Source organism: Alternaria postmessia (assembly GCF_024291825.1).
Source record: "Alternaria postmessia strain BMP 2775 chromosome Unknown scaffold_15, whole genome shotgun sequence".
NCBI classification, from domain to species: Eukaryota; Fungi; Ascomycota; class Dothideomycetes; order Pleosporales; family Pleosporaceae; genus Alternaria; species Alternaria postmessia.
In genome coordinates this window covers 431,048-456,482 of record NW_026260088.1, presented here as the reverse complement: position 1 = coordinate 456,482, position 25,435 = coordinate 431,048, and the positions used below count along the sequence as shown (strand labels likewise).

The 25,435-nt window shown below is 51.5% G+C and overlaps 13 protein-coding genes across 13 annotated transcripts; 6 read left to right on the top strand and 7 right to left on the bottom strand.

Annotated features, from left to right (window-relative positions):
- Positions 1–1,809: 1,809 nt before the first annotated feature.
- On the bottom strand, positions 1,810–3,487 carry J4E82_003583 (uncharacterized protein; the record flags this gene model as incomplete). The annotated part of the gene is made up of 4 exons (XM_051729868.1): positions 1,810–2,654; positions 2,711–2,886; positions 2,945–3,087; positions 3,152–3,487. The coding sequence occupies 4 exons, from the start codon at positions 3,485–3,487 to the stop codon at positions 1,810–1,812; spliced, it is 1,500 nt and encodes a 499-aa protein (XP_051590542.1).
- Positions 3,488–4,066: 579 nt separating this feature from the next.
- J4E82_003582 (uncharacterized protein) lies at positions 4,067–4,873 on the top strand (the record flags this gene model as incomplete). The annotated part of the gene is made up of 1 exon (XM_051729867.1): positions 4,067–4,873. The coding sequence occupies one exon, from the start codon at positions 4,067–4,069 to the stop codon at positions 4,871–4,873; it is 807 nt and encodes a 268-aa protein (XP_051590541.1).
- Positions 4,874–5,396: 523 nt separating this feature from the next.
- Positions 5,397–5,810, bottom strand: J4E82_003581 (uncharacterized protein; the record flags this gene model as incomplete). Its single annotated transcript, XM_051729866.1, has 2 exons — positions 5,397–5,621; positions 5,685–5,810. 2 exons carry the CDS (start codon positions 5,808–5,810, stop codon positions 5,397–5,399), a joined length of 351 nt encoding a protein of 116 aa, XP_051590540.1.
- A 692-nt stretch (positions 5,811–6,502) lies between these two features.
- On the top strand, positions 6,503–7,813 carry J4E82_003580 (uncharacterized protein; the record flags this gene model as incomplete). Its single annotated transcript, XM_051729865.1, has 3 exons — positions 6,503–6,874; positions 6,928–7,516; positions 7,569–7,813. The coding sequence occupies 3 exons, from the start codon at positions 6,503–6,505 to the stop codon at positions 7,811–7,813; spliced, it is 1,206 nt and encodes a 401-aa protein (XP_051590539.1).
- A 197-nt stretch (positions 7,814–8,010) lies between these two features.
- PAM18 (mitochondrial import inner membrane translocase subunit TIM14) lies at positions 8,011–8,494 on the bottom strand (the record flags this gene model as incomplete). Its single annotated transcript, XM_051729864.1, has 3 exons — positions 8,011–8,155; positions 8,213–8,340; positions 8,447–8,494. 3 exons carry the CDS (start codon positions 8,492–8,494, stop codon positions 8,011–8,013), a joined length of 321 nt encoding a protein of 106 aa, XP_051590538.1.
- A 386-nt stretch (positions 8,495–8,880) lies between these two features.
- Positions 8,881–9,560, top strand: RLP24 (ATPase-activating ribosome biosynthesis protein; the record flags this gene model as incomplete). Its single annotated transcript, XM_051729863.1, has 2 exons — positions 8,881–8,944; positions 8,995–9,560. The coding sequence occupies 2 exons, from the start codon at positions 8,881–8,883 to the stop codon at positions 9,558–9,560; spliced, it is 630 nt and encodes a 209-aa protein (XP_051590537.1).
- A 411-nt stretch (positions 9,561–9,971) lies between these two features.
- Positions 9,972–11,130, top strand: J4E82_003577 (uncharacterized protein; the record flags this gene model as incomplete). The annotated part of the gene is made up of 2 exons (XM_051729862.1): positions 9,972–10,077; positions 10,145–11,130. The coding sequence occupies 2 exons, from the start codon at positions 9,972–9,974 to the stop codon at positions 11,128–11,130; spliced, it is 1,092 nt and encodes a 363-aa protein (XP_051590536.1).
- A 38-nt stretch (positions 11,131–11,168) lies between these two features.
- J4E82_003576 (uncharacterized protein) lies at positions 11,169–13,361 on the bottom strand (the record flags this gene model as incomplete). Its single annotated transcript, XM_051729861.1, has 1 exon — positions 11,169–13,361. One exon carries the CDS (start codon positions 13,359–13,361, stop codon positions 11,169–11,171), a length of 2,193 nt encoding a protein of 730 aa, XP_051590535.1.
- A 1,011-nt stretch (positions 13,362–14,372) lies between these two features.
- On the top strand, positions 14,373–15,680 carry J4E82_003575 (uncharacterized protein; the record flags this gene model as incomplete). The annotated part of the gene is made up of 2 exons (XM_051729860.1): positions 14,373–14,459; positions 14,520–15,680. The coding sequence occupies 2 exons, from the start codon at positions 14,373–14,375 to the stop codon at positions 15,678–15,680; spliced, it is 1,248 nt and encodes a 415-aa protein (XP_051590534.1).
- Positions 15,681–15,723: 43 nt separating this feature from the next.
- On the bottom strand, positions 15,724–17,357 carry J4E82_003574 (uncharacterized protein; the record flags this gene model as incomplete). Its single annotated transcript, XM_051729859.1, has 2 exons — positions 15,724–17,075; positions 17,123–17,357. 2 exons carry the CDS (start codon positions 17,355–17,357, stop codon positions 15,724–15,726), a joined length of 1,587 nt encoding a protein of 528 aa, XP_051590533.1.
- Positions 17,358–18,246: 889 nt separating this feature from the next.
- J4E82_003573 (uncharacterized protein) lies at positions 18,247–19,065 on the bottom strand (the record flags this gene model as incomplete). The annotated part of the gene is made up of 1 exon (XM_051729858.1): positions 18,247–19,065. One exon carries the CDS (start codon positions 19,063–19,065, stop codon positions 18,247–18,249), a length of 819 nt encoding a protein of 272 aa, XP_051590532.1.
- A 552-nt stretch (positions 19,066–19,617) lies between these two features.
- Positions 19,618–22,626, bottom strand: J4E82_003572 (uncharacterized protein; the record flags this gene model as incomplete). Its single annotated transcript, XM_051729857.1, has 7 exons — positions 19,618–20,001; positions 20,048–21,026; positions 21,077–21,252; positions 21,302–21,798; positions 21,843–22,219; positions 22,267–22,394; positions 22,444–22,626. The coding sequence occupies 7 exons, from the start codon at positions 22,624–22,626 to the stop codon at positions 19,618–19,620; spliced, it is 2,724 nt and encodes a 907-aa protein (XP_051590531.1).
- Positions 22,627–23,571: 945 nt separating this feature from the next.
- Positions 23,572–25,353, top strand: J4E82_003571 (uncharacterized protein; the record flags this gene model as incomplete). Its single annotated transcript, XM_051729856.1, has 4 exons — positions 23,572–23,736; positions 24,066–24,323; positions 24,652–24,723; positions 24,772–25,353. The coding sequence occupies 4 exons, from the start codon at positions 23,572–23,574 to the stop codon at positions 25,351–25,353; spliced, it is 1,077 nt and encodes a 358-aa protein (XP_051590530.1).
- Between the last annotated feature and the right edge of the window lie 82 nt (positions 25,354–25,435).

Here is a 25,435-nt window from a genome sequence, read left to right as displayed (position 1 = left end):
ATAAAGCATCCATCTGATGTATGGCAAAGCATGTTCGCTTATGCGTTTCGTTTTGAACGAATTGATGCCAGAGAGAGTCCAAATCTGCTGCCGCAGTCGCTTGGGCCGGTAGTGGTTGCATAAGCCCGCCCGCTCGCGCCAACATAACGATCTTTGAATGTATCTTCAGGCCATATGCTGACGATGTTCCGCAGAGATACATCATAGTCAGAACCTGCAGTAGAAGATAGGCTTGCACGGTCGTTATTCTCTGAGAATTGCCGAGCGTGTCTTGGTCGTTATTGGATTTGAGCAACGCGCGAGATTGGTGATAGCATCTTAAGGAGAGGCTAGCGCCGGATGAAGCTCTCTCTTGATCGTCCGGATCTTCGCCATATTGATACCCAAGAGCAAGCATGCCATAGAGTAGACTTTCATCAGCTCTATTGCTATCGAATGTTGGCCGATGAATGAAAGGCAGGAACGAAGACAGGTGAATGAAGAACAACTCGATACCCCGGGCAACCTGCGCTGTGGAAATATCCAAGTCATCTTGCAGTTGTGGCGATTCTCCTGGGTACCCCCCGCTGGGACTGCACAGGCTGGAAAGACCGAGGTTGTCACCCAGTGTGTTGGATTGAAGACTTTGCATATGTGTGACTTCCAGCCGTGGGTCCATCTCTGTCGCTAGAATCCTCTGCAAGGTGACGTCGATGTTGCTCACCGACTGTTCTGGTAGGAAGACGGAAGCCACACTCTTGTTTGATGTTGCGATGCCCCCAAGCTCATGATCTTTCGTAGAGTTGTGCTGCTGGCTGTGGCCATCAAGAATAGTCCGCCATGCTGTGTCAAGATCGAGGTCGCCCATCTCGTCTGGTGTGACTGACGCAAGATTGCTTTGTTGCTCGTGAACCGAGACTGGGAAGACTCCATCTGGCTGTACTCTCGACTGCTTCGTGAGCTGGCTGGCTTGCTGGTCAGGATGCTTTCTCCTGGTATGCCGCTGCCGGAGGTCTGATCTTGAAAATGTTGCTGCACAGAAGTGACAGGTGAAGGAGGCCCCTTCTCGAGTACGTGTATGGAGGGCAGCATGTCTTTTGAGGTTTTCGTGTCGTGTGAAGCGACTTTGACAGGTTTGACATTGGAAGGGCTGGAAAGATGGTTGTTCTTTGACAGGATGAGGTGCTACACCAATGGATGCCATATCGATGACGTTTGTTAGAGATTTCGGTAACAGTTAGACACGTATCATTCATTCACTTCAAGAAGTACTTGCATCCAAGGTAATTGTGCTTATCTCCCACTAGCAGGGGTATGTCCTATCGGATAGGCCCTTACGGGCATTTGGAGGCGCGTCGTTGCTCATACAATTCATCGTTCGGCAATTGGTTATATGCACTTACTAGACCCACAGCGTCGAGATGGTTCGTGGCCCTAGGGGATGCAGACGGGAAGTCATGGTCAGTGGCTTGCGAGAAGGAAGCGGGGGTGGTTGGGGAATGGCGACCTCGGCCCGATCGGCGTTTGAACAGTGGTATACCGCCGCTCCGCGACACGGGCATCGAAATCCTTATGCATCACATCAATGGCTGAACGTCATGCAATAATGTCATTACTGCCCTTGATTATCTTGGAATTGTACTTGAGACGCTAGAGTATTGACAGGTGAGGTACCCAGTCAGGGACAAGACCATACTTACGCGCGAGAGGTCGCGGTTGTCATACTCAAGTTTTCCGAACTCTATAGCAACTAATTGCTGCCATCACGGACACAACTACGACCATCATCAATTCGCTGGATGACACCCTTACCTACTACGACGATCGCCCTCAATACATCTCGTACCGCCAGTTGAGTCGTACCATCTCCTCTGTGACGCCACCTCGAATGACCTTCGCAATCTGGTCCGGATCGCAAGAGTCGAGGCGTTTGTTCTCTCGATGAACAAGCCAACGGTAGAAGGTTATGGTAGCTGCAAATGCCAACGCACAGCCTATCAGCGTACCGAAGGCCGTGTAGAACTGTGGTGGAGCGTAGTAGAGGTAGGAGACCCAAATATTGGAGGTGCCACCGATGGCATTGACTAGCGCTGACGCTGCTGCACGCTTAGCAGTTGGGCGTGCAAGATGTAGGTTGATAGTCTTGTACAGTACAAGCTGTGGTCCGACGGAGGCGAAGGGGAGGATCATCATGGAGAAGTACCTCGCACCGACATTCAACGTCGTCATGGGTATGATATACATGACACAAGCGATGGCGATACACGCAAGGATGATGCGATACGCTGCGTTCTTGCGATCAGAGTACCACATAAGTCCGTAGTAGACGATGCCTGCAAGAATGTATGGTGGGGCAGTCAGTAGAAGACTGGTGTTACCCTTGTAACCCAGAGAGGCGACCAGCGTCGGGAAGTAGTTGGCGATCGATCCTTGCGCCTGCGAGAGGAGATTACATAGAATGAGGAGCAGCAATTTTGGGTCACTAATCGCCATCTTGAAGCCCTTCAGCACACTCTCTTTCTCGGTACCCTCTGCAGCGCCCGACTCGGATTCGATGCGCCAGACTGCAAGATCACGCTGAATCGGGGAGAGTATTTTGCTATTATGTGGGAATTCTGGCATAAGAAAGGCGCAGATTCCGCCGATGCCAACCGTAGCAGAGCCTTCGATGATGACTAGAGACACGTCAGCGCTGTCAGATATATGCAGCCATTGACATTCGTCTACTTACATAGCCATTGCCATGCACGGATGCCATGCTTTCCATCGAGCTCGAAGACACCAGCAGCAAAGAGGCCACCGAATGCGTTACCGAATTGTTGCGCAATGTACAAGGCCGCAATACGCTTTCCAAGTTCAGTCTTGTTGTACCATGCTGACAAGTAGTACATGGCTCCAGGGAAGAATCTGGAACAAGGTATTGGAGTCAGCGTAGATCTTTCCAATATCTTAGTGGTTGACTCACACAGCCTCTGCCGCCCCGAGAACAGCGCGTACAGCCAACAACTGACCATACGTCTTCACAGCTGCCGTCGCAGCAGATATCGACCCCCAGATGACCACAGCCACGCAGATGTAAAGTCCAGGCCTCGAGATCTTTGCAATGATCTGCAAACATGGAGGTACGAAGTCAGTGTGTGTCTCGCATACTTTTTGTGTAGGCACAGCTTACCAAGTTGCTCGGGATCTGGAAAGGGAGGTACCCGACGAAGAGGATCGAGATCGCCGTCGCAAACTGTTGAGTTGTCATGTCAAGATCCTCCATGATACCTTGTAACTTCGCTGCAGCCAAATTTTGACGGTCGATGTAGTTCAGTATATAGAGGATACCAATGATTGGCAAGACGATGCAGTCGATTTTGCGAACAAGCTTCTGGTTGAGATCCGAGATCTCATCTTGACTTAGATTGCGAAGGGAATGGGGCATACGCTCGTTGTGAATAGTGCCTATCTCGACATCAGTATCCGCGGTCCCGACTAGGTCGAGCTTCTTCATCTCAGTCTCCATTGTCGCACAACGTGGCTTCAGATGTATTGATGAGGCCAGGAAAAATGCAACTACAGCTTGTAAAGACGCCGATGAGAGACGACCGATATCTCGTCACAATATGTCATGATTTATAGCAGCTATGGCATAGTATTGTCATTAATTGAAACTACATGACACTGAGAGGAGCACCCGAGCTGAGGTACGTTCCGAACTGGTGGGTTCCGATTATCGTGTGCTTATCTGCGTGAGAAAGTGAGATCAGGGGTAATGCTTGTATGACTCGTGGTCCCTGCATGAAGCTAGCGGGCCCGATGGGAGGAGCTCCCCTCTTCTCCTCCGAGCGGAGCAAACCTACACTCCATTATGGTCGGCATCTCAAGTGGAACCAACTTGCTCCTCACAAACTGCACGTCGCATGCGATAGCAGCATCATTTCGATGGAACGACAGAGGTTGTGATGCTACTTAGGTGGACGTGTCGTCCTATGCACCAACATGACATCTACCTCCCCGTCATCCCAGTGACATCAAGACCCCGTCTCAGCACTTTCTCTCTACTATATTTTTGATATATACTTTGCCAATCCCATCCTAAATCATGAGCTATCCCACAGCGCAGACAACAACAATCCAGAACCCTCGTCTGAGGCTTCTCAATAAGATCAGAAGCGGCGAATTTCCGCTGATGACTTTTGTCGCGATACCTTCTGTTCGGCAAGCGCAAATCGTTGCATTGACAGGCCTCGATGGAATCATCATCGACTGTGAGCATGGTCATATCGGAGACGACGCCATGCACAACTCAGTAGCCGCCATCTCAGCTCTGGGCGTATCCCCGATCATACGTGTCCGCGGACCGACACACGATATACTCAAGCGTGCGCTAGACACTGGGGCGCATGGCCTTATGGTTCCTCAGATCAACACCGCAGAAGAAGCCGCACAAGTTGTCGCATCCTCGAAATTCCCACCACAAGGTGTTCGCGGTCAAGGCTCGGCCTTTCCAGCTATCGGCCATGGTCTTACGACACCCGAGTATATGAAGTCGGCTGATCAGACAATCATCACCATGATCCAAATCGAGACACGTGCTGGAGTTGATAATGTCGACGCCATCGCTGCAGTTCCGGGTGTTGATCTCATATTCATTGGACCTAACGACCTCGCGCAATCTCTCCTTGGTTATACCCCTGCACGTGGTGACGAGCCAGAGTTCGTTCAAGCTGTCGACAAGATAGTCTCTGCTGCTCGCAAACACGGGAAGTGGGCTGGAAGAATGGTGAACAATGGGACTGCCGCAAGGGAAGCGAGGGAAAGGTACGATACTGTTGCTATCACTGGAGACACGAAGGCAATACAGAACTGGTACATGGCTGAATTCGAGATTGCGAGATCGAACGTATGAGATGCCGAGTAGGATAAAGTCGTCGTCAAATAGATGCGGATAATAATCAAACCTATCACCAGTTCATCATATGCGACCTTTGGGAGCTGCCTTCACCCCATAGCTTTCACTAAACTCATTCACGAAGCTTTTGATAGCTGCACATGACTTTTTATTGTCGCTCGTATTCACCTAAGCACATGCCTCAAGCCTAAGTTCTCATTCGATATTCTGCTTGAGCCCCCAAAATCTCCAGCATGTTCTTGAGGGTATTTTGGGCTCTTCAACGTCTTTGATGCTAGTAGCAAAGTTCGTTCCGCTCTGAAGATATCAGTACTGGCAGGTCACATGTGGGCAAACTTCTCTCATCTATTCATTTTGATTCCACGAAGTTTAATTTTTGATGACAGTCAATGTGTGCAATTGCGTCGACTAGCATATATAGCCTACGTCCTCTACGAAGAGTCGTCGCCGGATGCAGGTTCATAAGCGCCCCGACTAAGCCGTGTGACCATCGCGATGCCCCCACTCAATCCGCCTCAATTCAAACTTGGGCTATGCACTCAATTTCGATAACGGTGCCATCACCAGGAGGTAACGCCTGTAGGCATGATCTCGACGGCATCGGCTGAGGTAAAAAGTCGATGTACACCTCATTCATTGCCGCAAAATCCTTCATGTCTGCAAGGTAGACATTATATTTGACAACCTGTTCAAGCGATGAACCAGATAGCTCGAGAACCTCTTTGAGATTTTGGAGAACCTTTCTCTTGGAATTGAGTTAGTACGTACTAAATGATGAGAAGCTGTGATACGCGATGGGAAAACTTACTGTGGCTTGCTTGATCTCTCCAGTAGCTGTTTGTCCAGCACAGAAGACTAGGCCTGGGACTTTTGTGGCGGGGCAATTATGGGGTTTAGTGGGAAACTTCTCGCTGGAGATGAGTTGACGCGACATGATGGCGCTACGATAGGAGTGACTTTGGAAGAAAAGTAGTCGATCTCGTCAAGCTGGACGCAAGCTGTTGTGTGAAAGCGAGGCTGGAGGTATAGAGCCACATACTGTGGTACCTGGGTATATACCCTTACAATAGCTCGTCATTATTCAAAGCAGTTACGTTACGCTGAAGCTTGGTGGAGGGATGAGGAGCTCCAAGGGTGTGGAGGACGAAGCCAGCAGGGCGCGCTAGCCCACGGCCCCACAACGGGGAGGAGCTCCTCCGTTGGCAATCGCTCCTCCATCGCAACACCGTATGTTTCTCATCCATGAACTTGACATGATTGGTCTCAGCCAGATCTCGGTATGTAGAGAGCAAAGGTGGAGGCGGAGATAGGTGATAATCCGGACTCGAGTCGCATAGTCGGAGCTTCAACCGCTTTGTTGATTGCGTTTACTAGCAAAGGCCGCGGCCCCCAGTTGCCGGACCGTATACAGTCGTATGATGACCTTTGAGCCATCCATGAGATGATGGTTCTGGCTGAGGAGGAGGAGCTCGATCCTTGAAAACCGGACCTGACGACAGCTGCGAGGTTACACTAGGATCTGCCTCAAGAACATAAGGACTCAATTTCCAAGCTCAAAGGATATGCAGCGATCAGCTTAGTCTTATACACGATACCTTCAATAGATCCATCGATACATCAATCGTCATGGCACCCGCCGCTAAGTTCAATCCCCCATCAGCCAATCTTCCTGGCAAGCCCTTCGTACCAGAATGGGTTCCTCCACCAGTCACTCAGCAGAAAGAAGACTTTGCCGAGCTGACTTCCATCGACTTGTCTCTAATGGACTCTGATGATCCAGCAGTTGTGGATGACCTCGTTGGGCAGGTGAAGCGAGCTATCCGAGAAGATGGTTTCCTGTTCCTGGAGAACTACGGCGTCTCCCTACAACAACTGCACAGACAGTTCGCTCTTGCACAGTATCTATACGAGAACATAGGTGAAGAAGACAAGGAGCGTCTGCTCTTCAACCCAGAGACTGGTGTATGGTCCGGTTACAAGCATCCATATGGGTTCAAGGTTAGCATCATGCCTTATATCAACCAATGCTGGAAGACTAACAACAAGGCCAGCGTCACCGTGGAACCCCCGATGGCATCGAGCAATTCAACTGGTACAAACCCGACTGGCAAGACATGAGCCGTACGCCCAAATGCCTGCACCCATTCATGGATGAGATTGAAGCATTCTGCAACTACCTCACCAAATCCGTTAATCGCCGTCTTCTGACTCTCTTCTCTCGAGTGCTCGAACTGCCCGACGACTACCTCTGGGACAACATCCAGTCTCATGATGGACCCACAGGCGAGGGCTACTTCCGCCATGCGCTGTTCCGTCCAGTACAGAAGCAGACACAGGAAGCGTCCAAAGGTCTGCGTATGCATGGCCATACCGACTTTGGACTCACGACGCTCCTATTCTCTGTCCCGATCTCGTGCTTGCAGATCTGGGGACAGGATGAGAAGTGGTACTATGTGCCATACAAGCCTGGTGCGCTCGTCATCAATATCGGTGATACGCTGGAGATCGTTTCGGGCGGGCATTTCAAGGCTACCAGACACCGGGTTTTTAAGCCGCCCGTGGATCAGTTGAACCAAGATCGCCTCTCACTCGTGTTATTCAACAGTTCTCTTGGCAGTCTGCGCATGACGCCTGCCTACAGTATGTCGAGTTTCTAGTCGCCTGCAAGCCGAGATGCTAATGATTATCGCAGATTCGCCACTGATACAGCGTGAAGGTTGTGTTGAGGACCAGGGTATTTACAAAGAGTTCAAGAAGCGCACATTACAGGGCGAACTGGTTCCTACCAATCGCGAGTGGCGTGAGATTCAGATCGCTACGGCGACAGATCCTACAGACACTATTCACAATCGTGTCGGCGTGCACCAAGTCATCATTGATGGTAAGATCATGCATCAGCGAGAGTACATGGGAGTCAAAGTTGTGTTGCCAGTGTAGACGATATTGTAGCGCGCTCGTGGAAACTATGACGATTAGCACATGTTCACCACATGTAATTGAATAAAGTTGGAACCAAAGAAAACGTGTTGAGAGTCGTAAATCGCTAATCGTATTCAGTCCAACGCCATGCTGATGCTGAGAATCATGCCGTGATATAGTACAAAGTCTTGGTATACACATCATCCCCCTCTTGTTCATCCCTTAACCTCCTTCTCGAGTAGCTCTTTCGCTTCGTTGACCTTGGTAGCCAGGTATGGGCTACCGCCTCGATCCGGGTGGTTCAGAAGCATGAGCGACCGGTGCTTCTTGCGTAGGAGTTCTTTTGTGATGCCGCGTTCGCTGGGGTATTGTCAGTCTCGTGTGCTCTTGGTGGGCTGTGTGGATTTGTCGACATACGGCATTTCTAATATCAGCGCAGCTTCTCTCCGTGTCATCTTGGGCTCAAAGCCGCCCTTGTAGTATCCACGTCCTAATGCCCCAGCACCACCACCTGATCTCCGTAGTGCCACGAGTGCTGCGCGGCCCTGTTCGCATCTGTCAGTACATGTTCTCCTTGACATTCCGAGCTGTTCCTGCAGCTCCATAACCAAGTCGGCCGTAACTGCCTATGCAAAGATGGGGGAGCCATACGAAGAAAGCAGTGGCACCAGCGCCCAAGATCCAGACCCAGGCAGACATGTCTCGTGATTGTGTCGGTCGTACTAAGTGGTTTCGGTTGCTCGAGATTCGACGTGGTGGATGTGCGCGATGCGGAGGCGGAGATTGGGGCGACGCCAGATGGATGCGTCAACGACGGCGGCGAGGTGGTGGGAAGGAAATTTGCGGAGGTGTCTCGGTCGAGATGCATCGCAATTGGCGGGCGAGAATGGCAGGTGGGTAGATGTGCACGGGCCACCCAAAATTTCGAGCCGGCCCAACTTCTCGATCCTCAACTCCACACCTTTTCCACGACGCCGCCTCACCACCGCCAACACCTGTGAAGCGTGGTCGACCCTTGCAAACCAAATCGCATTCCTTCCTTGCCATAGCACCGAGCGCGACCGTACTCGCGCCACAACGACAGGATGAGAATCGAAACCTGCTACTTCTGCTCTTCGCCCGTATACCCGTCAAAGGGCATAACATTCGGTATGAAGACCCGAAATCGCATTAACAAAGCTCTTGCCTAACCTGCACAGTGCGCAATGATGCCAAGGCTTTCCGCTTCTGCAAATCAAAATGCCACAAGAACTTCAAGATGAAGCGCAACCCCCGCAAGCTCGCCTGGACAAAGTCTTTCCGTCGCGCGCACAACAAGGAAATGACCGTCGACTCGACCCTCACCTTCGCTCAGCGCCGCAACGTGCCCGTGCGATACAACCGCGATCTCATCCAGACCACCCTCAAGGCCATGGGCCGTGTATCCGAGATCCGGCAGAGGAGAGAGCGCGCCTTCTACAAGGCCCGCATGCGTGGCAACAAGCAGAGACAGCGTGAGGAGGACAGGAAGTTGGTTGAGGAGAATCAGCATCTGCTGCCGCCGAGCGAGCGATTCGCCAAGGAGGAGGTTGAGCAGGAAGACATGGAGGTCGACGTGCAGAAGGTCAAGGAGAAGGTTGCAGCGAGGAGGAAGGAGCTCGAGGCTGAGGAGAGCGAGCTCAGTGAGCTTGAGGAGACGACACCCAAGACGAGGAGCAAGACTAAGAAGATGATGATGAAGAGGAAGGTTGGTGGCGGTGTTGAGGCTATGGATGTTGACGAGTAGGACTCTGGCGCACCATTCAGATAGTCTTGGAGTTTGGCGTCCCACATTATGGTAGATTACGGACATGATTTCGATACCACAGCAAAAGCATGTTTCAACCCCAAAATATTGTCGTTCCAGTTTTGTGCACTGGTCGAGATAAGATGGGGTCGCTATGGCTTACATCTGGACTCTGAATGCAGATCATGACTCTGGCCTAGAGGGTAGATTTCATCAGAACACGTACAACAATTAACAAAGACTCAGTACACAAAGCATACGTTCTCTCGCCTCTTGACTAGAACCTCGGCTCTTGAGCAGAGCGCGGGGTATAACCTCATCTCGACCCGACATTACCGACTTCTTTATATCTTTGCCGTATTGAACGCCTTCCTATGAGAGCTGCGTCTGTATCTCTTCCCTATAGGCAACATGGCGCAACCAATTGATCATCCACCTGTGGTCCTCTTCGGCTATGATTCTAGCCCTTTCACAAACAAAGTCAGACTAGCACTACGCATCAAGCAGATACCATTCTGTAAGACTTCTCCCTGCTCGTGATGATCGAAGCACATAGATCTCGTGACTAATCACTGGTCCCGAAGCATATGTCACGGTCCCATCGATGCTACCCAGACCCCTCATAACATCAACATTCGGCCTCCAGTACCGCAAGATACCCATCCTCGCTATCGGCAGGGAGATCTACTGCGACACCTCGCTCATCATCGAGGCACTAGAGCACTTTTTCCCAGTGGACAAAGGTTGGGCTGCCGTGTATCCGCCGATCGAGGGTGTAAGCGGATGGGCGTATCGTGGGCTCGTAAGAGGATTCGCGAGCTTTTGGACTGACAAACCGCTGTTTCGGACGACTACCGGATTTATACCTTCTTCTGTCTGGGCATCAGACTTTGGTAAAGATCGCGCTCAGCTCATTGGACATCCGCTTTCGCCTGAGAAGCTGCAGTCTAAGATACCAATTCATCTTTCCAATTTAGATTTGCACCTCTCCATGTTGGAACCTATGTTTGGGTCGGGTACTTGGGCCACGCCGACGAAGACGCCTTCGCTCGCTGACATCAGTTTGTATTATCAGTTGAGATGGGGCATTGATATCGCTGCTGGCAAGGGTATCAATAATCTAAGTGGTGGTGGAACGGATGATACGAATGATGATGTTGTGGGACAAGTGTTCAACAAGAAGAGGTATCCAAACTTGATCAAGTGGTTCGATGCATTTGAAGCATACATCGGCGCTTTGCCGGACATACAAACAACAGTTCTCGGAGAGGACACTCGGTGGAAAGACGCGCTGAGACAAACAACTTTGTTTCGCGATGAAGACCTGCTTGTTCCTACGGCGGTAGGACAGCATATCGCCCTTGATACTTCCAGAGGATTGGTTCCAGGAGTGAGTGTAAGCATCGTGCCTGATGACACCGGCCGTGATAATCCTACGATGGGTACGTTGGTCAAGATTAGAAGCGAAGAGGTGGTCATCAAGCCGGAAGAGATGGGGGAGCTAGATGTCAGAATTCATTTTCCCAGGCTAGGCTTTGTAGTGAAGGCAATGGGCGGAAGCAAACTGTAGTGCTATTGAAGCTAGAAGTATATGGATGCCTATAGCTTTTATGCGATCACTATACCTTGACCTTGTGCTTCTATTCTGCCAAAAGCTCCGGAAAATTCACTGGCAGACCGAGCAACTACCACTTCTTCGCCTGTTTCAGCGTAGAAACCAGCCGCAGCGTACCGTAGACTAGGCGAGCCATGCGAGTGCACGACGCCGAACGCGAAATCTACGTGACCTGGATCTGGCTGAAGGGCCTCACCATTCACCCAATGCTCGTCCTTTACTTCGAATGCAACCACATCGTCTTCGCTACGCGACTCTCGCAGATAAGCTGAACTGAGGAACGAGATATCCGCAGCCAACGGATTGAACCACCCAACAAGCCTCTTGCCGCATAGGGCAGCCATAACTACACCGCTGGTGCTTTCCCCACTCAATGCCATGCTCATATATGGATACACTGCCCAATCATGCGTTGGGCCAGTTGGTCGGGTGAGGGTGGCGGCGCGGTCGCACTCGGACGGGCATTTGAAGTGCATTCCCCCACCTTCGCTGGCCATCAGATCTCCGTCTGCGCTTTCGGCATTTAGATCGACGATTGGAAGGTCAACGACAGCGATCTTCGAGATACTATCAGGGTCGTCTGTTGTACGAACAAGAGGTAGCGCCAGTACCGAGATGGGTCCGAGAACACCGACTAATCGAGGAAGTGGTGACATGGTACTGAAGATCTTGCGACGACCGTTATACATCGCAGACAGCACATAAAGCATATGAGCCCGGCTGACCTTTTCGTCTCTCCGCAAGGATTGACCCAGCTGAGTGCACATAGCCAGAAACGTAGTACTGTGTACACCCCAGATGCCGTGGAAGAAAGCCGCGGGTTCCACTAGATCGAAACATAGAATTGATCGTAGGAGTCGGTAGTAGAATCCAAAGATGAAAGCTTGATACTTGAAGAACACCTGGGTGTATTCCACATCGCGTAACACGGCTGCGCCATCAACTCGAAGCAGGTAGTCTGGTGCAACATGATTCTGGAGCCATCGAGAGCTGTCTTGCGGCGTTCCTACCAGAATCCACTCCAACGTCTCAAAGATCTTCTCGGTGTCTGTGGGAAGGCCTTGATCGGCGAGCATGCCAATATGCGAGCCGTACCGTCTGCTGACTTGTGCACCAGAGGAGACTTCAAGGGTATAATATACCTCGCTTGTGGATTCGAATGGCAGGTCCGCTTTGCCAACCAATGCCAGGTGATCGGCGGCCTTCGTTCCACGGTCCCAGGCTTGTAACATAGCTTCCTCCAATGGACGACCGACCCCCAGGACGTCTATCATCGATTCTGGTCTGTCGCGAGGCCAGGAAATCTGGAGGGGCCTTGAGCCAAGTCCTCTTGGAATTGGACCTGTACTGGAGCTAGATCCTCCGATTATATGGCCTTCGCGGTGATATGTCACACAAGCTTGTCCTTCGTGTGTAGGGTGTCCACCGGTGCACAGATCAAGCTTGACCTTTTCCCAGGCCTCAGCAATGGAGAAGGTGATGGGAGACATAACGCTAAATACTGTCGAGTCTCCTCTGAGAAGCCAAACAAGAAAGTTTTGCGCATCTGCCATTTCTGCTTCGTTTAACTGAAGGATAGCCTGGATCGGGTGCTGATCGAGCTCGCCATTGGATAGGCTCTTGTGCATCTCATTTTTGATCGAGAACGCTATGTTTCTAGCACACCCGAAAGATCTCCACGACTCAACATTCTTCTTGATGGTTATTCTTAACGCAGGTACGATGTCATCTTCGCGAGCCAAAACCTCAACAAAGACTCGAATGAGTAGTTCCTGTATGACGCTTGATGGTAAGCACCCGTCTAAGGCGGAAACAATTGCGACCATGATCCATGTGAATCTGTCCACCCCACCACTAGTATCTTCTCTCTTTTTCCTATGATTCGTCTTCAGTAATGGCGATTCAGGAGGCGGACTTTCCATGATATTGCCTTTTTTCTTCGTGCCGCGGTGAACGAATTGTACTTGAGGCCATCTCTTCTCCATTTCAACTGCGTCTACGAGGCCACGCCGTCTGAATAGGGCCTCCCGGTCCTCATTAAGGACTTCAAATAGGTCATTGTCGTTTTGTCCTGCTCGAACGAAGTTGCCGAACTTTTTGCCCAAGTCAACACACAAGGCTATGTCTGAAATCGATAAGCCTAGCTGGAGAAGGCCGCCGGTGCCTGCGATGATCGAGAGCGCCATAATTGTTTGCGTTGAGGAAGTCATCTCGGTAATGTCTGGATTTCGATTCTATGACACAAGACACTAAGGCTCACTAGGCTCCACGACAGGCTCACTCGTAAAGCATAGGTGATGTCTCAAAAGGATGGTGACAGCGGATGTGGGGATGACCAAGGCTAGCGACCCTGCCGCGTTGCGTCACCGGTGAGCCAAACCGCTGGTATAGAGTGATTGGTGGTAGTCTGACAGCCACGGATGCGGCATGATCCTGCGTAGTGAAGCTTAACCAGGCCGACTCATTGGCCCAATGTACGTTGCGAGGACAGCACGCCCTTCCAATCGCCCCTAACGCTCATCGATTCCACCAAAGTTCGTTAAGCATTGTGACTTACTTCTTCAAACGTGAATTCGAACACAGGTCAGCTCCAACAACCAGAAAGGGTGGTCATGAACGCTATCGGGTACTTCGCCTATGTGTTAACAACAAGAACCTTCAGCGCAAGTCGCCAATCGAACTACACGTAGATGCATTTGCGCCTGACGTGTGGCGAATCCTACCAAGTGATTAGAGCCACAAGGCTGCGTGGCATGCAGCCTCTACGCGTTGGTACACACGCAGCGATCTCGACGCTGGTAGGCCTCATGATCCAAGGCCGTACTCCGAGTAACAATCAATCAGTAAGAGCCGTGACAAAGCGTGTCTGAATGTCAACGTGAGCCCGCTGGTGTGGGAAGCAAGAGATGTGGTTTGAGTAAAGACGGATTAGCGTAATCGCGAAACCGTATGCACGTGGTAAAAACGCGCTAGGCCTGGCGCACGGACAAGATACCCATTACATCCCACATGCCGAACATCCCAGCGCTCCTAGCCATATCCATCTTCTTGAAGATAGTCAAGATGCGGGACGGGTAAAATGCAGACTGATGGGCCTCCCGCGGGCACGGCCATGTCGTCTCTCCCCCCGACGATGATGCCAGCTTTCTTTCCTGTCTGAAAGCACTCAGTCTCCTATCAAGGTGCTGACTAAAGCAATGGCTGCAAACGGGAACAATGATCTCCACATCCTGATCGTAGGAGCTGGAACAAGCGGGTTGCTCATCGCACAGGGTCTGAAGAAGGTACACGATTCAGTCGCATAGTCATCCAACGCCCACATCACTAATACCACCACCACTCAGGCAAACATATCTTTCTCGATTTTTGAAACCGAGACCTCGACAACGTACCAGACACGTCCGCGAGAATGGGGCATGACACTACATTGGGGGAGCTCCCACATCGCTTCATGTCTGCCAATTGAACTCGCAAACCGCATCCACGAAGCCTTCGCCGACCCGACCCAGGACCAAGCCTCCGCCACAGGCTTATCGGTGTTCAACGGTGAGACGGGCGAGCGCATATTCGAAATCGCAGCGGACAAGCCTTGTCGCGTTAGCCGTAGGAAGATGCGTAACTTGTTCAGCGAGGGCTTAGACGTGCAATACGGGAAGAAGTTCGCTAGTGCAGTGGTTGATGACGATGACAAGGTGAGGGTGACATTCGAAGACGGCAGTACAGCCACTGGCCATGTGCTGGTAGGCTGCGATGGCGCAAAGTCGCGAGTTCGCGAAGCCATTGTCGGCACAGAAGCAGCAAAACTCACCAATGCATCTGTCAGCATGTTCAACTTCCCCTACAAATTCGATGCCGACCTCGCCAAGCGCATACGAGACATGAATCCCCTCTTCATTACAAGCATACACCCAAGCCACGGCACCATGTTCTGGCTATCCATACAAGACGTGCCTGACCCCTCCGACCCTGCAACATGGACATTCCAGGTCCTGCAATCGTGGCTGGACTCTAGTGTGCCCGCTGATATGGATCTGTCCACCCTTGAAGGACGCATGTCGCTCTTCAAGAGGCGCACAGAAGAATATGCGGAGCCTTGGCGATCTGCTGGCCGAGCTGTTGATTCTGCTACCGTGCTTCCACTTGACAAAGGCACGTTCTGGGAGAAGGCTGCCAAATGGGACAACAAGGGTGGGAAGATGACACTTTGTGGTGATGCTGCGCATCCCATGACGCCGCATAGAGGGCAAGGCCTCAACAACGCGTTGCAAGATGCTGCTAATTTCGTCGCTGCTATGCGTAAAGTTCATGGCTCTCCTGAGCAGGGACAGGATCTCAAACAAGCTGTTGATGAGTACGATGCTGAGATCCTCGAGCGGGGTATGTTAGAGATGAACATCTCGCTCAAACAGACACTGTTCATCCACGACTGGGATACGTTGATGCAGAGTCCGATGGTGAAGATGGGTTTGCGTCAGGCGGAGAAGGGCACTCAAAGCACGTCTTAGTACGTAAATGGAGCAGTTGTTCCATCAAAGCATCCAGATATCCCTAGATAACTCTAAATACAGGATATTCATCTCCCACTTCCAGCGGAATTTTGTTATAATATGCTTGACTCGCCTCTGCCTCTGGTTCTAACAGCGCAAAAGCATACCCAGCATTTTTCTGCTTAGTGTCAACCCAGTAGCCTCCAGCGGATATCGTAACCTCCCGCTGTGTCGCATTAGTCGTTACTGTAGTACCCGCGATGCCCTCGAACTTTGTTTCAGCCAGCTCAGCCGACGTCACCACCAGCGCTTCAACACTGCCGGTGAACTCTTCTTGGAGGACATCGACGGTAACGCCGAGTATGCGGAGACGTTCCGCTACATCTGTCCATGCGCGCGAGAAGATATAGGCTTTCGGCCGAGGTCGGAACAGAGTGACAAGGTAGGGATCACTGTTTCTAGAGCGGACGGGCACGTTGACGAGGGAACCGTTCGACGCGTCGATGAAGGGAACTGTCTTGTTTGTGACACGCTGTTTGTACGCAACAACAATGTCGTCTCTACTCTCGATGAAGGCTTTACGTCCTGCCTCAACTTTGCTGTACACGCTATCGTGTTCATCAACCGCTTTGTTAAGGATGGTCTCTAGGACGATGAGGTGGGAAGCTACACGTCGCTGGAAATGCTGATCAGCGATAGCAATACCACGCGTCTCCACCAGGAATGTAAGGGCCTGGTAGTTGCCAGCACCTTTGTGGTTTGCCGCTGGAGTCGCATCAGGCTCTTCGATAGTGATCGTTCCATTGGCTACGCTGGTCGTAAAGTATGGGAATATCCGGAGGTCGTGGCTTTCAGCAACTGAGAAGATGTCGTCTACAAATTCCTGGTTTAACGCTCGAATATCGGGATGAACGTTCTGATTCTTGTTGGCTGAGACTAGGAGATCTTGTGCGCGGATGTATTTTTGAGCTACCGGGTCGCCACCTGTGTATTCGTGGTCGTCTATGAAGATATGAGGGTCGAACTCGGACTGTAGCTTTCTGATAGCTCGGGTTTGCTGTCTCTCAAGCACAGCGTGATCGCGATTGGGATCGTAGTTGGAGGCCAGCTGTCGCTGCAGATATTCCACGCCATCCGCATTGTAGCGTGGAAGAATCACAAGATCAATCTTTTCGAGGACTTTCGCGCTCCATTGTGAGTCATGCGCGAGTCTCCCTAATAGTGCTAGCACGCCTTCATCGCCTGCTGGCTCGTTTCCGTGCTGGCCCCCTTGGATCCAAATACGTAGCTTGTTGGTGCTGTTCTTGCCACTCGTTAATGTAACGTACGGTATTCTGCGGCCCTCCTCGGATTCTGGTCCACTCTTGTAGGTGATCCAGCCGTTACGCTGGGCAATGCCCTTCACAAAGCTTTCTGCAGAACGTCAGCAAATCTGTAGCTTTTGACGTACAACAACATACCCAAGTCTTGCTGTGGAGTTGGTCCGGAAGTTCCGTTTGCGAACGTAGCTGGTACGTTGTTTGGGTTCACGAAAGCTGGCGATAGTAGCTGAACGCCTTCTACATTGGGAAAGTTGGCTGCCACTTGTGGTGCATCGATCACGACAGGTCTTATGTTGCTGGCATATCGGTCCGCAATAACCGTCGTTGCTTGAACTGTAAGTAAGCCCAATGTAGATCTGGATGGGATTCGCATGGCGATCGATGTGCTCTCAGTCGACGGAATCTGGTGTGGAGGCTATCTGGCGGGATATTTAAGAAGAGCCGCGAAATGCATCACTGGCAAAAGCTCAAGCGACGTTCGTATATACATCTACTCCGGATCCCTGTCATGATAGTCGTGATATGTATACCCAAGCACGTTATCGGTCGTAATGGTTGAGCCGGATACCTACATCCTTCGCAGGCATGTTGATGTCTATCAGGGTGCTAGAGTCTTGGTACTCCAATGAGCTTCCTTTTGTGGTATAACTTCGACGTGATGTGAGTGGAGACGAACGGCAATCAAGAGGGTGGACTGGGGAGGACGTTGTCGCTTTCCTCCGCTCCCGAGAGCGGAAGGGGCTTGGCAGATGGCGTCATACACGTGGTACATTGCTAGCGGTTGCAGCATTCACCATTCGCACTGCTCTTATACTGACTTCGTCAAATAGCCAGGTAGATGCTGCTGACTACTGGCTGAAGATTTGCAATGCTTGCACGAATATGTGGTAGTTTCGGCTACAAGTGAGGTCTGGCCGCATCAGCTTCATGATTTGTAAACGGTAACGACTATGTAGGGACGAAGGAATGACACTCGATATCTGGAAGCGAGAACAATAATTTTCCAGATCTTAGAGACAGCTCATATCCCAGTCACCCTGTTACCACACCTGTCCATCTCAAGCAGCGGCAAAGAGGGCGACGAGAACAATTTCTCTATGCTCATGAGTTAGCCTGAAGGCCATCTAGAGGGAACGTTGCTCTACTGTTCCGACAGAAACATGAAAGACATCAATATAGGTGGAAGTGAAAACTGCACACCACTACTTCCAACTCAAAGGAAAACATATAACCCGCCCGTCACCAAGCTCATTATCTTCCACCTACCGATCCGGCACAGGCGGCGTCCCCAGCTCATTCACAAACATCCCACTCCTTTCTACCTCCCTCACCCACTGCGCCCAAGGCTTGAACACAATCCACCGGTTCATCTCATTCGTCGCCTTCCTCTCCTGACCACTCAAATACTTGACCCCTTCGTCCCCGCCACCACCTCTCCCCACATTCGCCAATAACAATGCTTTCGTCTGCACCCTAGCATTACTCGCTGCATAATACGCAAAATCAATAACCTGTTCCACGCTTTCTCCTGTTGTAACGAAGCCATGTCCCCGCTGCAGGACCGTTGTATGCAAAGGTGATGTAGGCCGCGTTTCATTAACGCCGAAGTTCTCTGCTAAAGCGGCGCCTAGCCGCGGACTGTTTACCAACATATCTCTCGGGTCCCCCTCTTCGTACACCGTTTCAATGTCGAAGTTCGGCACGCTCTCACCAAGAAAGCCGGCCATATGGTACACTGGCTCGAATGATGTATCGATAACAGTGTATGGAAGGACATCCTCGGAGTGACTGTGCACAACGGCGTTGACATCCGGATAACGTTTCAAAATCTCGCTATGGATGTAGCGTTCTGCGTAGCCGCCGACTGTGCCGTTGACGGGTGTGCCATCTGAGATGAGGTATTCGCCTATGTCGGCGGGGCTGGACACTGTTGCTGGACCGATTTGCAGCGCGATGAAGAACGTTGTATTGGTGTTTGGATTACGAGCGCTGACATGGCCAAAGGGATCGAGGACATTGTGGTAGGAGAGGATGTGGTTTGCTGTTATGAGCGATGAGAGTAGGGCTGTGATGTTGACCATTGTGGCTGAAACTTGGGTTGGTTCTAGATCTCAAACCAAAATCGCAAAGCTTGGCGGGAGAGAGAGTGTGTGTTGAGTCGAGCTACACGATCAGTCCAGGGACTGTAAAAAGAAAAGTTTGCAAGGATTTGGATGTAAAAGCAACCTGCGGGTGTGCATCATAGCTACGAAAGCGTACAGCGAGGATCTCCGGACCATGGGCCGTAGCGCGGTCTTAGTTTCAGCTTACGATCAGTCTTGCAGACGGGCTACCAGAACTTAGTTGGTGTGCATGCGCCACGATAAAGCTTAACTAACGAGCACAACTGTATTATTACAATGTGTCTGTCAGGATAAAACACTACTTTACAAGGCCATAAGGTCGTAAGCGCCAAGAACGTCAAGAGATTTCGGATGATAACAATGGTATATAGCGAAGCACCCAAGTTGTGCTGGAGGGGAGTCGGATCATGGTATAGGCCGCGTCTCGCGAGAACGTGTCCAGACGGTGTGGAAGGTGGGAGACGTAATGGTCAATGTTGTGCAACGCCAATCTTAGTTGCCAAAGGCCTATCACCGGCCGCCGTTCATAGCGCCCTGATTGAACTCACTCGTTCCATGGCCAGACTGATTCGAAAAGTCTGGAAGAACACCATTCATACTGATCCCGTCCTCGTATCCCGAGAATCCACCAGTCATGTCTGCCCAGTCCCACTCCAGTGTCATTGGCATTTTCCAGAGATCTTGTGGAACGTTGTTGAAGGTCTGGTCGAACTGGCCCATGCCCGCCATGGCGTTGATGTTGGAGCTGATGCCGTTCACATCACCACCAGTCGTCATTGGTAGGCTTTGTGATTGTTGGAGCATCTGGGCGGTGATACCTGGTGAACCATATTGGCTCATCTGGATATTGGGCTGTAAGGAGTCGTGTGTGAAATTTGGTGAGAAGGGGAATGGCTGCGCATGTTAGCAGTGACCTCAGCATGACAGTGGTAGAGCTTACCTCGTTGAACCCCTGGAAGTCTGGATTGAAGATCATGCCTTCTGATTGGTTATTGTTCTGTGGAGTAGTGGCCTGCTGAGGTGACGAGTGTGCGTTGCGACCCGTCGAGAGCAGCTCGGCCGCTGTTGCTTCGATTTGTGCGTCTTGCTCGCTATCGCCTTGCTTCCTCTTCCGTCGCGACGCGTGTTCGCGATCGGCTTTCTCTAGCACAATAGTAGCGATGCGCTCGAATTCAGCACACACTGTGCACATTCGCTTGACACTGCCGCTTCCCTGATCGTCATTGAGCATGTTCAGGAAGTTGACGACCAGCTTCATAAGCTTGAGATCCGATCGTGATCGCGTATCCTGTGGGTTTTGTAAAATGTTGGCAAAGAGCGTAACCAATGCAGTGACTGGGAAGTAAATCACTAGCCAGACACAAGATAAATCGCCTTTCGGTATGTACTTTAGGAGATGTATCGAGGCTCGGGCGGCCTGAACACACAGTTGGGCGGACATGAAGACTCTCGGGTTGAGAGGTCGAGCATTCAGGCCTTGTATCGCAAAGTTGGATAATCGACTAGTCCAGTATCCGTGATGTACACTCATGCGGTGGATGGTGGTTAAACAGTTGTAATAGCCAAGATGCAGTACTGCGACTTGGAGGATGAGCGGGGTATGTGATGCCTTGATGTCATGCTCTGGCCGGAACTCTAGTGGTATGTCGTCCTTCCATGCTTCCAGCTCTTTATCCAGTTCGCCAATGGTATTTAGCAGTTCGCCGTCGGTCTGTTTAGATGCCTTTACGGAATAGAGACCCTTGTAAACTTTGCTTTGAATCACGGAGAAGGTGCACATGAGACGGAATAGGTTCATAGTGCCCTTTCCGTCAGCCAGCGGAATGTTGCCGATGTTGTCTGGTGGAGTGTCGCTAGGTAATTCGACATTCATGTCGTCGTCGTCCTGTACAGGTGGTCTGCCGGACCGCAAGCAGATGCTTGATGGTGTTAGTCTATAGGTAAGCTTAAGAGGGCTAGAAAGACTCACTCTTTATCTAACATGTAGGCTATCCAGAAGACACGTCTTCGTTGCTCGACCTCGGCGGAGTTGAGGCTAAAGTTGGCACCTTTCTTATGGAGACCAATGCTGTGTGCAAGCCGCATGGCTGTGGCAACGAAAAAGTAGGTAGGTTGGGGGTTCGGCGTTCCTAGAAGGAAGAGACCCTGGAAGATGTTAGTTGGGGGAAGGCGGATCTCTTGTCTCTATACGTACTATTCCTAGCAAAGCCTGAACACTAAGGAGATCCGTATTGCGCATGGTAAGCTCTACCATAACACTCATGGCATTCTTCAGGTATTGCCACGCCTTTTCGTCTTCTTCTGCTGGAACCAGGTTGCTCATGACGCGCAGTCGGTGTGCGAAAGCCAGGGCGACGTTCAAACTGGCCCACCACCCGGATCCTTCATAGGGGTCTTTCGAGTAGTGCTTGTCTACGAGATGCATGAAAGTTGGTTCGTGGAACAGCGGAAACATGCAGTTGAAGTTTTCGAAGTAGTCCTTGAGTAGTGACAAGGCCTCGTGCTTGGGAGGCAATTGTTTGTAGACTCTGCGCTTGAAGATGTCCTGGAACACGTCGGGTCGCCATTGAATCCACTTGTTGTCCTCGACGGCGGCTGTAGAGATCATGTCGCGGAAAGAGTTGTCCCCGGTCTTTTCATTCACCCATTGTATGCCCTTGGGGGAGAAGATGGAGAAACCAGACGATGAGCCTGGAAAGGTTAGCGCATAAAAACAACAAGTACGGGAAGCATACCAATATATCTTGTCTCTCCGCAGTTGTTCGTCACCAAAGAGCACATCATCTCGGCGAGCGCATCCTCTTCCTTGTCTTTGGGGTTTTCGGTGTGCTCCTCCGGCTCTGGTGAGGCGGTACCGCTCCTCGGGCTGGGAAGAGCTGGTTGTGCTGGTGTGCCGTTGGCAGTGGATTGGCCGGTCGGGGGTGCCATTGATTCTCGCCTTTCACCGATGCTGGCCCTGGGTGTGGCCGATCGCCCAGCTCTTGCTTCGAGTCGTCTCTCCAGTGTGGCCAGATCGGTGCTGCCGTCGTCGTCTTCGGGGAGGACGCCGGAGAGGCGCATCAGGGACTCCATGCGCGCAAGTCGGTTCTCGAGACCTTCGATGTACTTGGCGCTATGCATGGTCAGCTTCATGTGCGCGTGGTGAGTCATCAGACATACCCCTTGGGCGGTTGCCTCTTCTTCTCGACCTGTGTGAAGATGCATTCCGTCTTGTAGTTCTGGCAGTGTGTGCACGACGGCATCTTGCCGTCGCACTTGATCTTCTTCTTCCGGCACATGTCGCAAGCCTGCATCTGTCAGCATGGCACTATGCTACTCGCCGCCCGCAGTGTGTACCCTTGCAATGCGCCGCCGCTTGGGGTCGCTGCCATCGTTGTCGTCGTGCATGTCGTCGTGGGCGAACATGTTGCCCGGGGGCATCTGCGACGGGTCGTAGCTGCCGCTTCCGAACAGACGCGGTGGTGGAGGGTTCATCATGGGCGGGCCGGCCCCGTAGAAGCCGTTGTTGGCGGGATTCATGGCGTATTAGGTGTCGCTCTCGCGAGGTCGTCAGTCGTCAAAGTCCTAGGGCAATTGGGCCCTGGCGGATATCCGGGGGTTCGCGTTGTTTTGTGAGGGCGGGTATGGTTCGGGCTATGCGGAGGGGTCTGGCGGAGCGTCTAGTGCTCAGGGAGATGAAACGCTGCCGAGGATCACATCTACAGGGCCCTGAGGATGGCTGTCGCAGACTCGCCGACTATCGAATCGTGGCCGACAGCGCGCGGGTGAGGCAGAAGCTTGTTGCAGACGACCAAGACCGGCCCAAAGCGGGAGCGTCGTGTGGCGTCGTCTTGTCGTGACGACTATTACTCGTCTGGGCACGGCGTTGACAGAAAAAAAAGATACTGCCCAGGCAACTTTCCTTCTCCGCGTCTACTACAATATAGTGCTGTCAGACTGCAACGCCGCGTCGTCCGTAGTTCGCGCGTCCAGCCTTAGTCAGACAGAGCCACGCACCTGAGGCTGAAAGCGGAATAGCAGAGATGACGTTGTGATATTGCTTCTGTCCCACGCGGTCGCCAGCGCGAACTTTGAAAGCACAGATGCACACTCTTAGCCTTGACTCTTCAGTTCTACATCTCTTTGACAACTCACGCGCTACGCCGTAAGCGCCTCCCCCAAGAATAGTACGTCAGCATTCCTTACATGCTTTTCCAGCTTACACAACGGTCGCGTACCTGTCGGTTGTGCCGGCATGCGCTATGGGCACACCGCTACCAAAAGACACATGCCGAGCCGTAGCCACATCGAGGAAGCCGTCAACGTTGCCTACCCTCCTGCTGCGCCACCACACCCGTTGCATCGTCGCATCTTCACCCCTCCTGACATTACCACCGGGCGGTTACATGCTCAGTACTGACTCGTTCTAGTTTGAGAATCTTTGAGACCTGCAAAAAAAAACCCCCACACACACTCACCTCAGCCATGGCACCAATGACTGCTGAGGAACTTTCAAATCACCCAGAATACCCCCATACTATCTGGGACCTAAAACCAGAAAAGAAAGGCAAAGCCGTTGTAGCCAAGGACAGAGGCGGTCCCCTTAACATCGCTTACGAGATCCATGGCCATGGCGACAGACACCTCGTGGTAAGTCGCCCCACTATCGGTATTAATATCTTCTCCAACTTGATGCGCTGCATATCAGGCACCAAAGAAAAGCTTGTCTTTGACTAGGGTGCATTTGTAATGTTGTCCTCTACCAATCTTCGGGTAGCGGCACCCTGTCACCGTTTCGTTTCAGTTGCATTGACCGTCTCAACTACGATGTATCGTGTCTCAAGTTGTCGAGTACGCAACGAATACGTACTTTTCTGCATTCAGCCCTTAACCGTTCTCGGCATCTTCCGTCTCTACATTCACGTCAACGTGGCGCTTGTGCTTTGTTACAACAAGAGTCAACAACTGACACTATGTAGTGGGTCATGGGCCTTGGTGGCATGAAATACGCATGGCAACGTCAGACAAAAGACTTTGGCCACACCAAAGGCGACCAATACTCGTCGTTAGTAACTGACAACCGGGGTATTGGTGACTCCGACAAGCCCACATCAAGATACTCTACATCTGCCATGGCCCAGGACATTGTCGAAGTTCTCGATCATGTCGGCTGGACCGGTAACCGTGAACTACACGTGATTGGTATAAGCATGGGTGGCATGATTGCCCAGGAAATAGTGAGTCCATTCATCTCCTCATCGTCATCCGCACAAAGTACTGGTGAAGTAGTCGTCTTCGGATCGGATGCTATACCTTCCGTCTTTGAACACAAATTCTCTCAAGTGTTGTCGACTAGAGCTTCAAACATTTCTCATACCCAGCATCATCCTGTAATCTCAGCGGTACAATGAGCTTCCGCCCCGCTCAACTTTACCCCGCCCCCACCTGTTCGTCAATGCCGCACATATGATCGTCTATGCATGCAGATCATGATGATTGCAGCAAAAAATCCCATTCCGATCAGCTAGAAATCTGCAGAATCTCTGAGTGCTAATAATAGTCTAGGCCATGTTGATACCACAACGGATTTGCACACTCTCGCTCGTATCCACAGCCGCACAACTATTCAGAACAAATGTACGCCCCAACCCTAGCAAACTTTCGTAGATTAGCTAACCCTCGCAGGGCTTCATCGAAAACCTCTGGAACCGAGCCAATCTCTTCATCCCCAAATCTCTCGATGCCCAAATCGAAGGCGTAAAGAAGAACCTCTACACACAGCAATGGCTCGACGCGCCCGACACTCTCGAACCTGTCGTCCAAGCCTTTCCTACAAACGGTGACCGTTTTGCTGCAAACGAAATCTGGAAACGATCACATCCCGAGTACTTTGGTAAGGCTGGATTCATGCTGCAAGCTATCGCCGCGGGGTGGCACCACAAGAGCCCGGAGCAACTGCAGCAGATTGCAAAGACTGTAGGCAAGAACAGGATCATGGTTATCCATGGCACCAAGGATCGCATGTTGACTTTCCCGCTGGGTGTTGTGCTTTGGAGAGGATTGGAGAGGGGGGAGGGCCCGACCGGAAAGGAGAACTGGTTGGGGATCGAGGAAGAGGAGGATATCTGGCAGGAAGGTGAGGTTGAGAAGCATTTCATCAAGGGGCAGGGGCATGTGTTGCCGGCGGAGATGAGGGAAGACTTTAACGTATGGATTGAGGGATTGATCGAGAGGGGTATCAAACTTAATGAAGAGCAGGGCCTGTAGAGGATGACTATGATGGCTGTGAATGGTTCAACGACACGCGTACGTCAGCTTCCAATAGATCTAGACTTGGGGGACTGAGAAC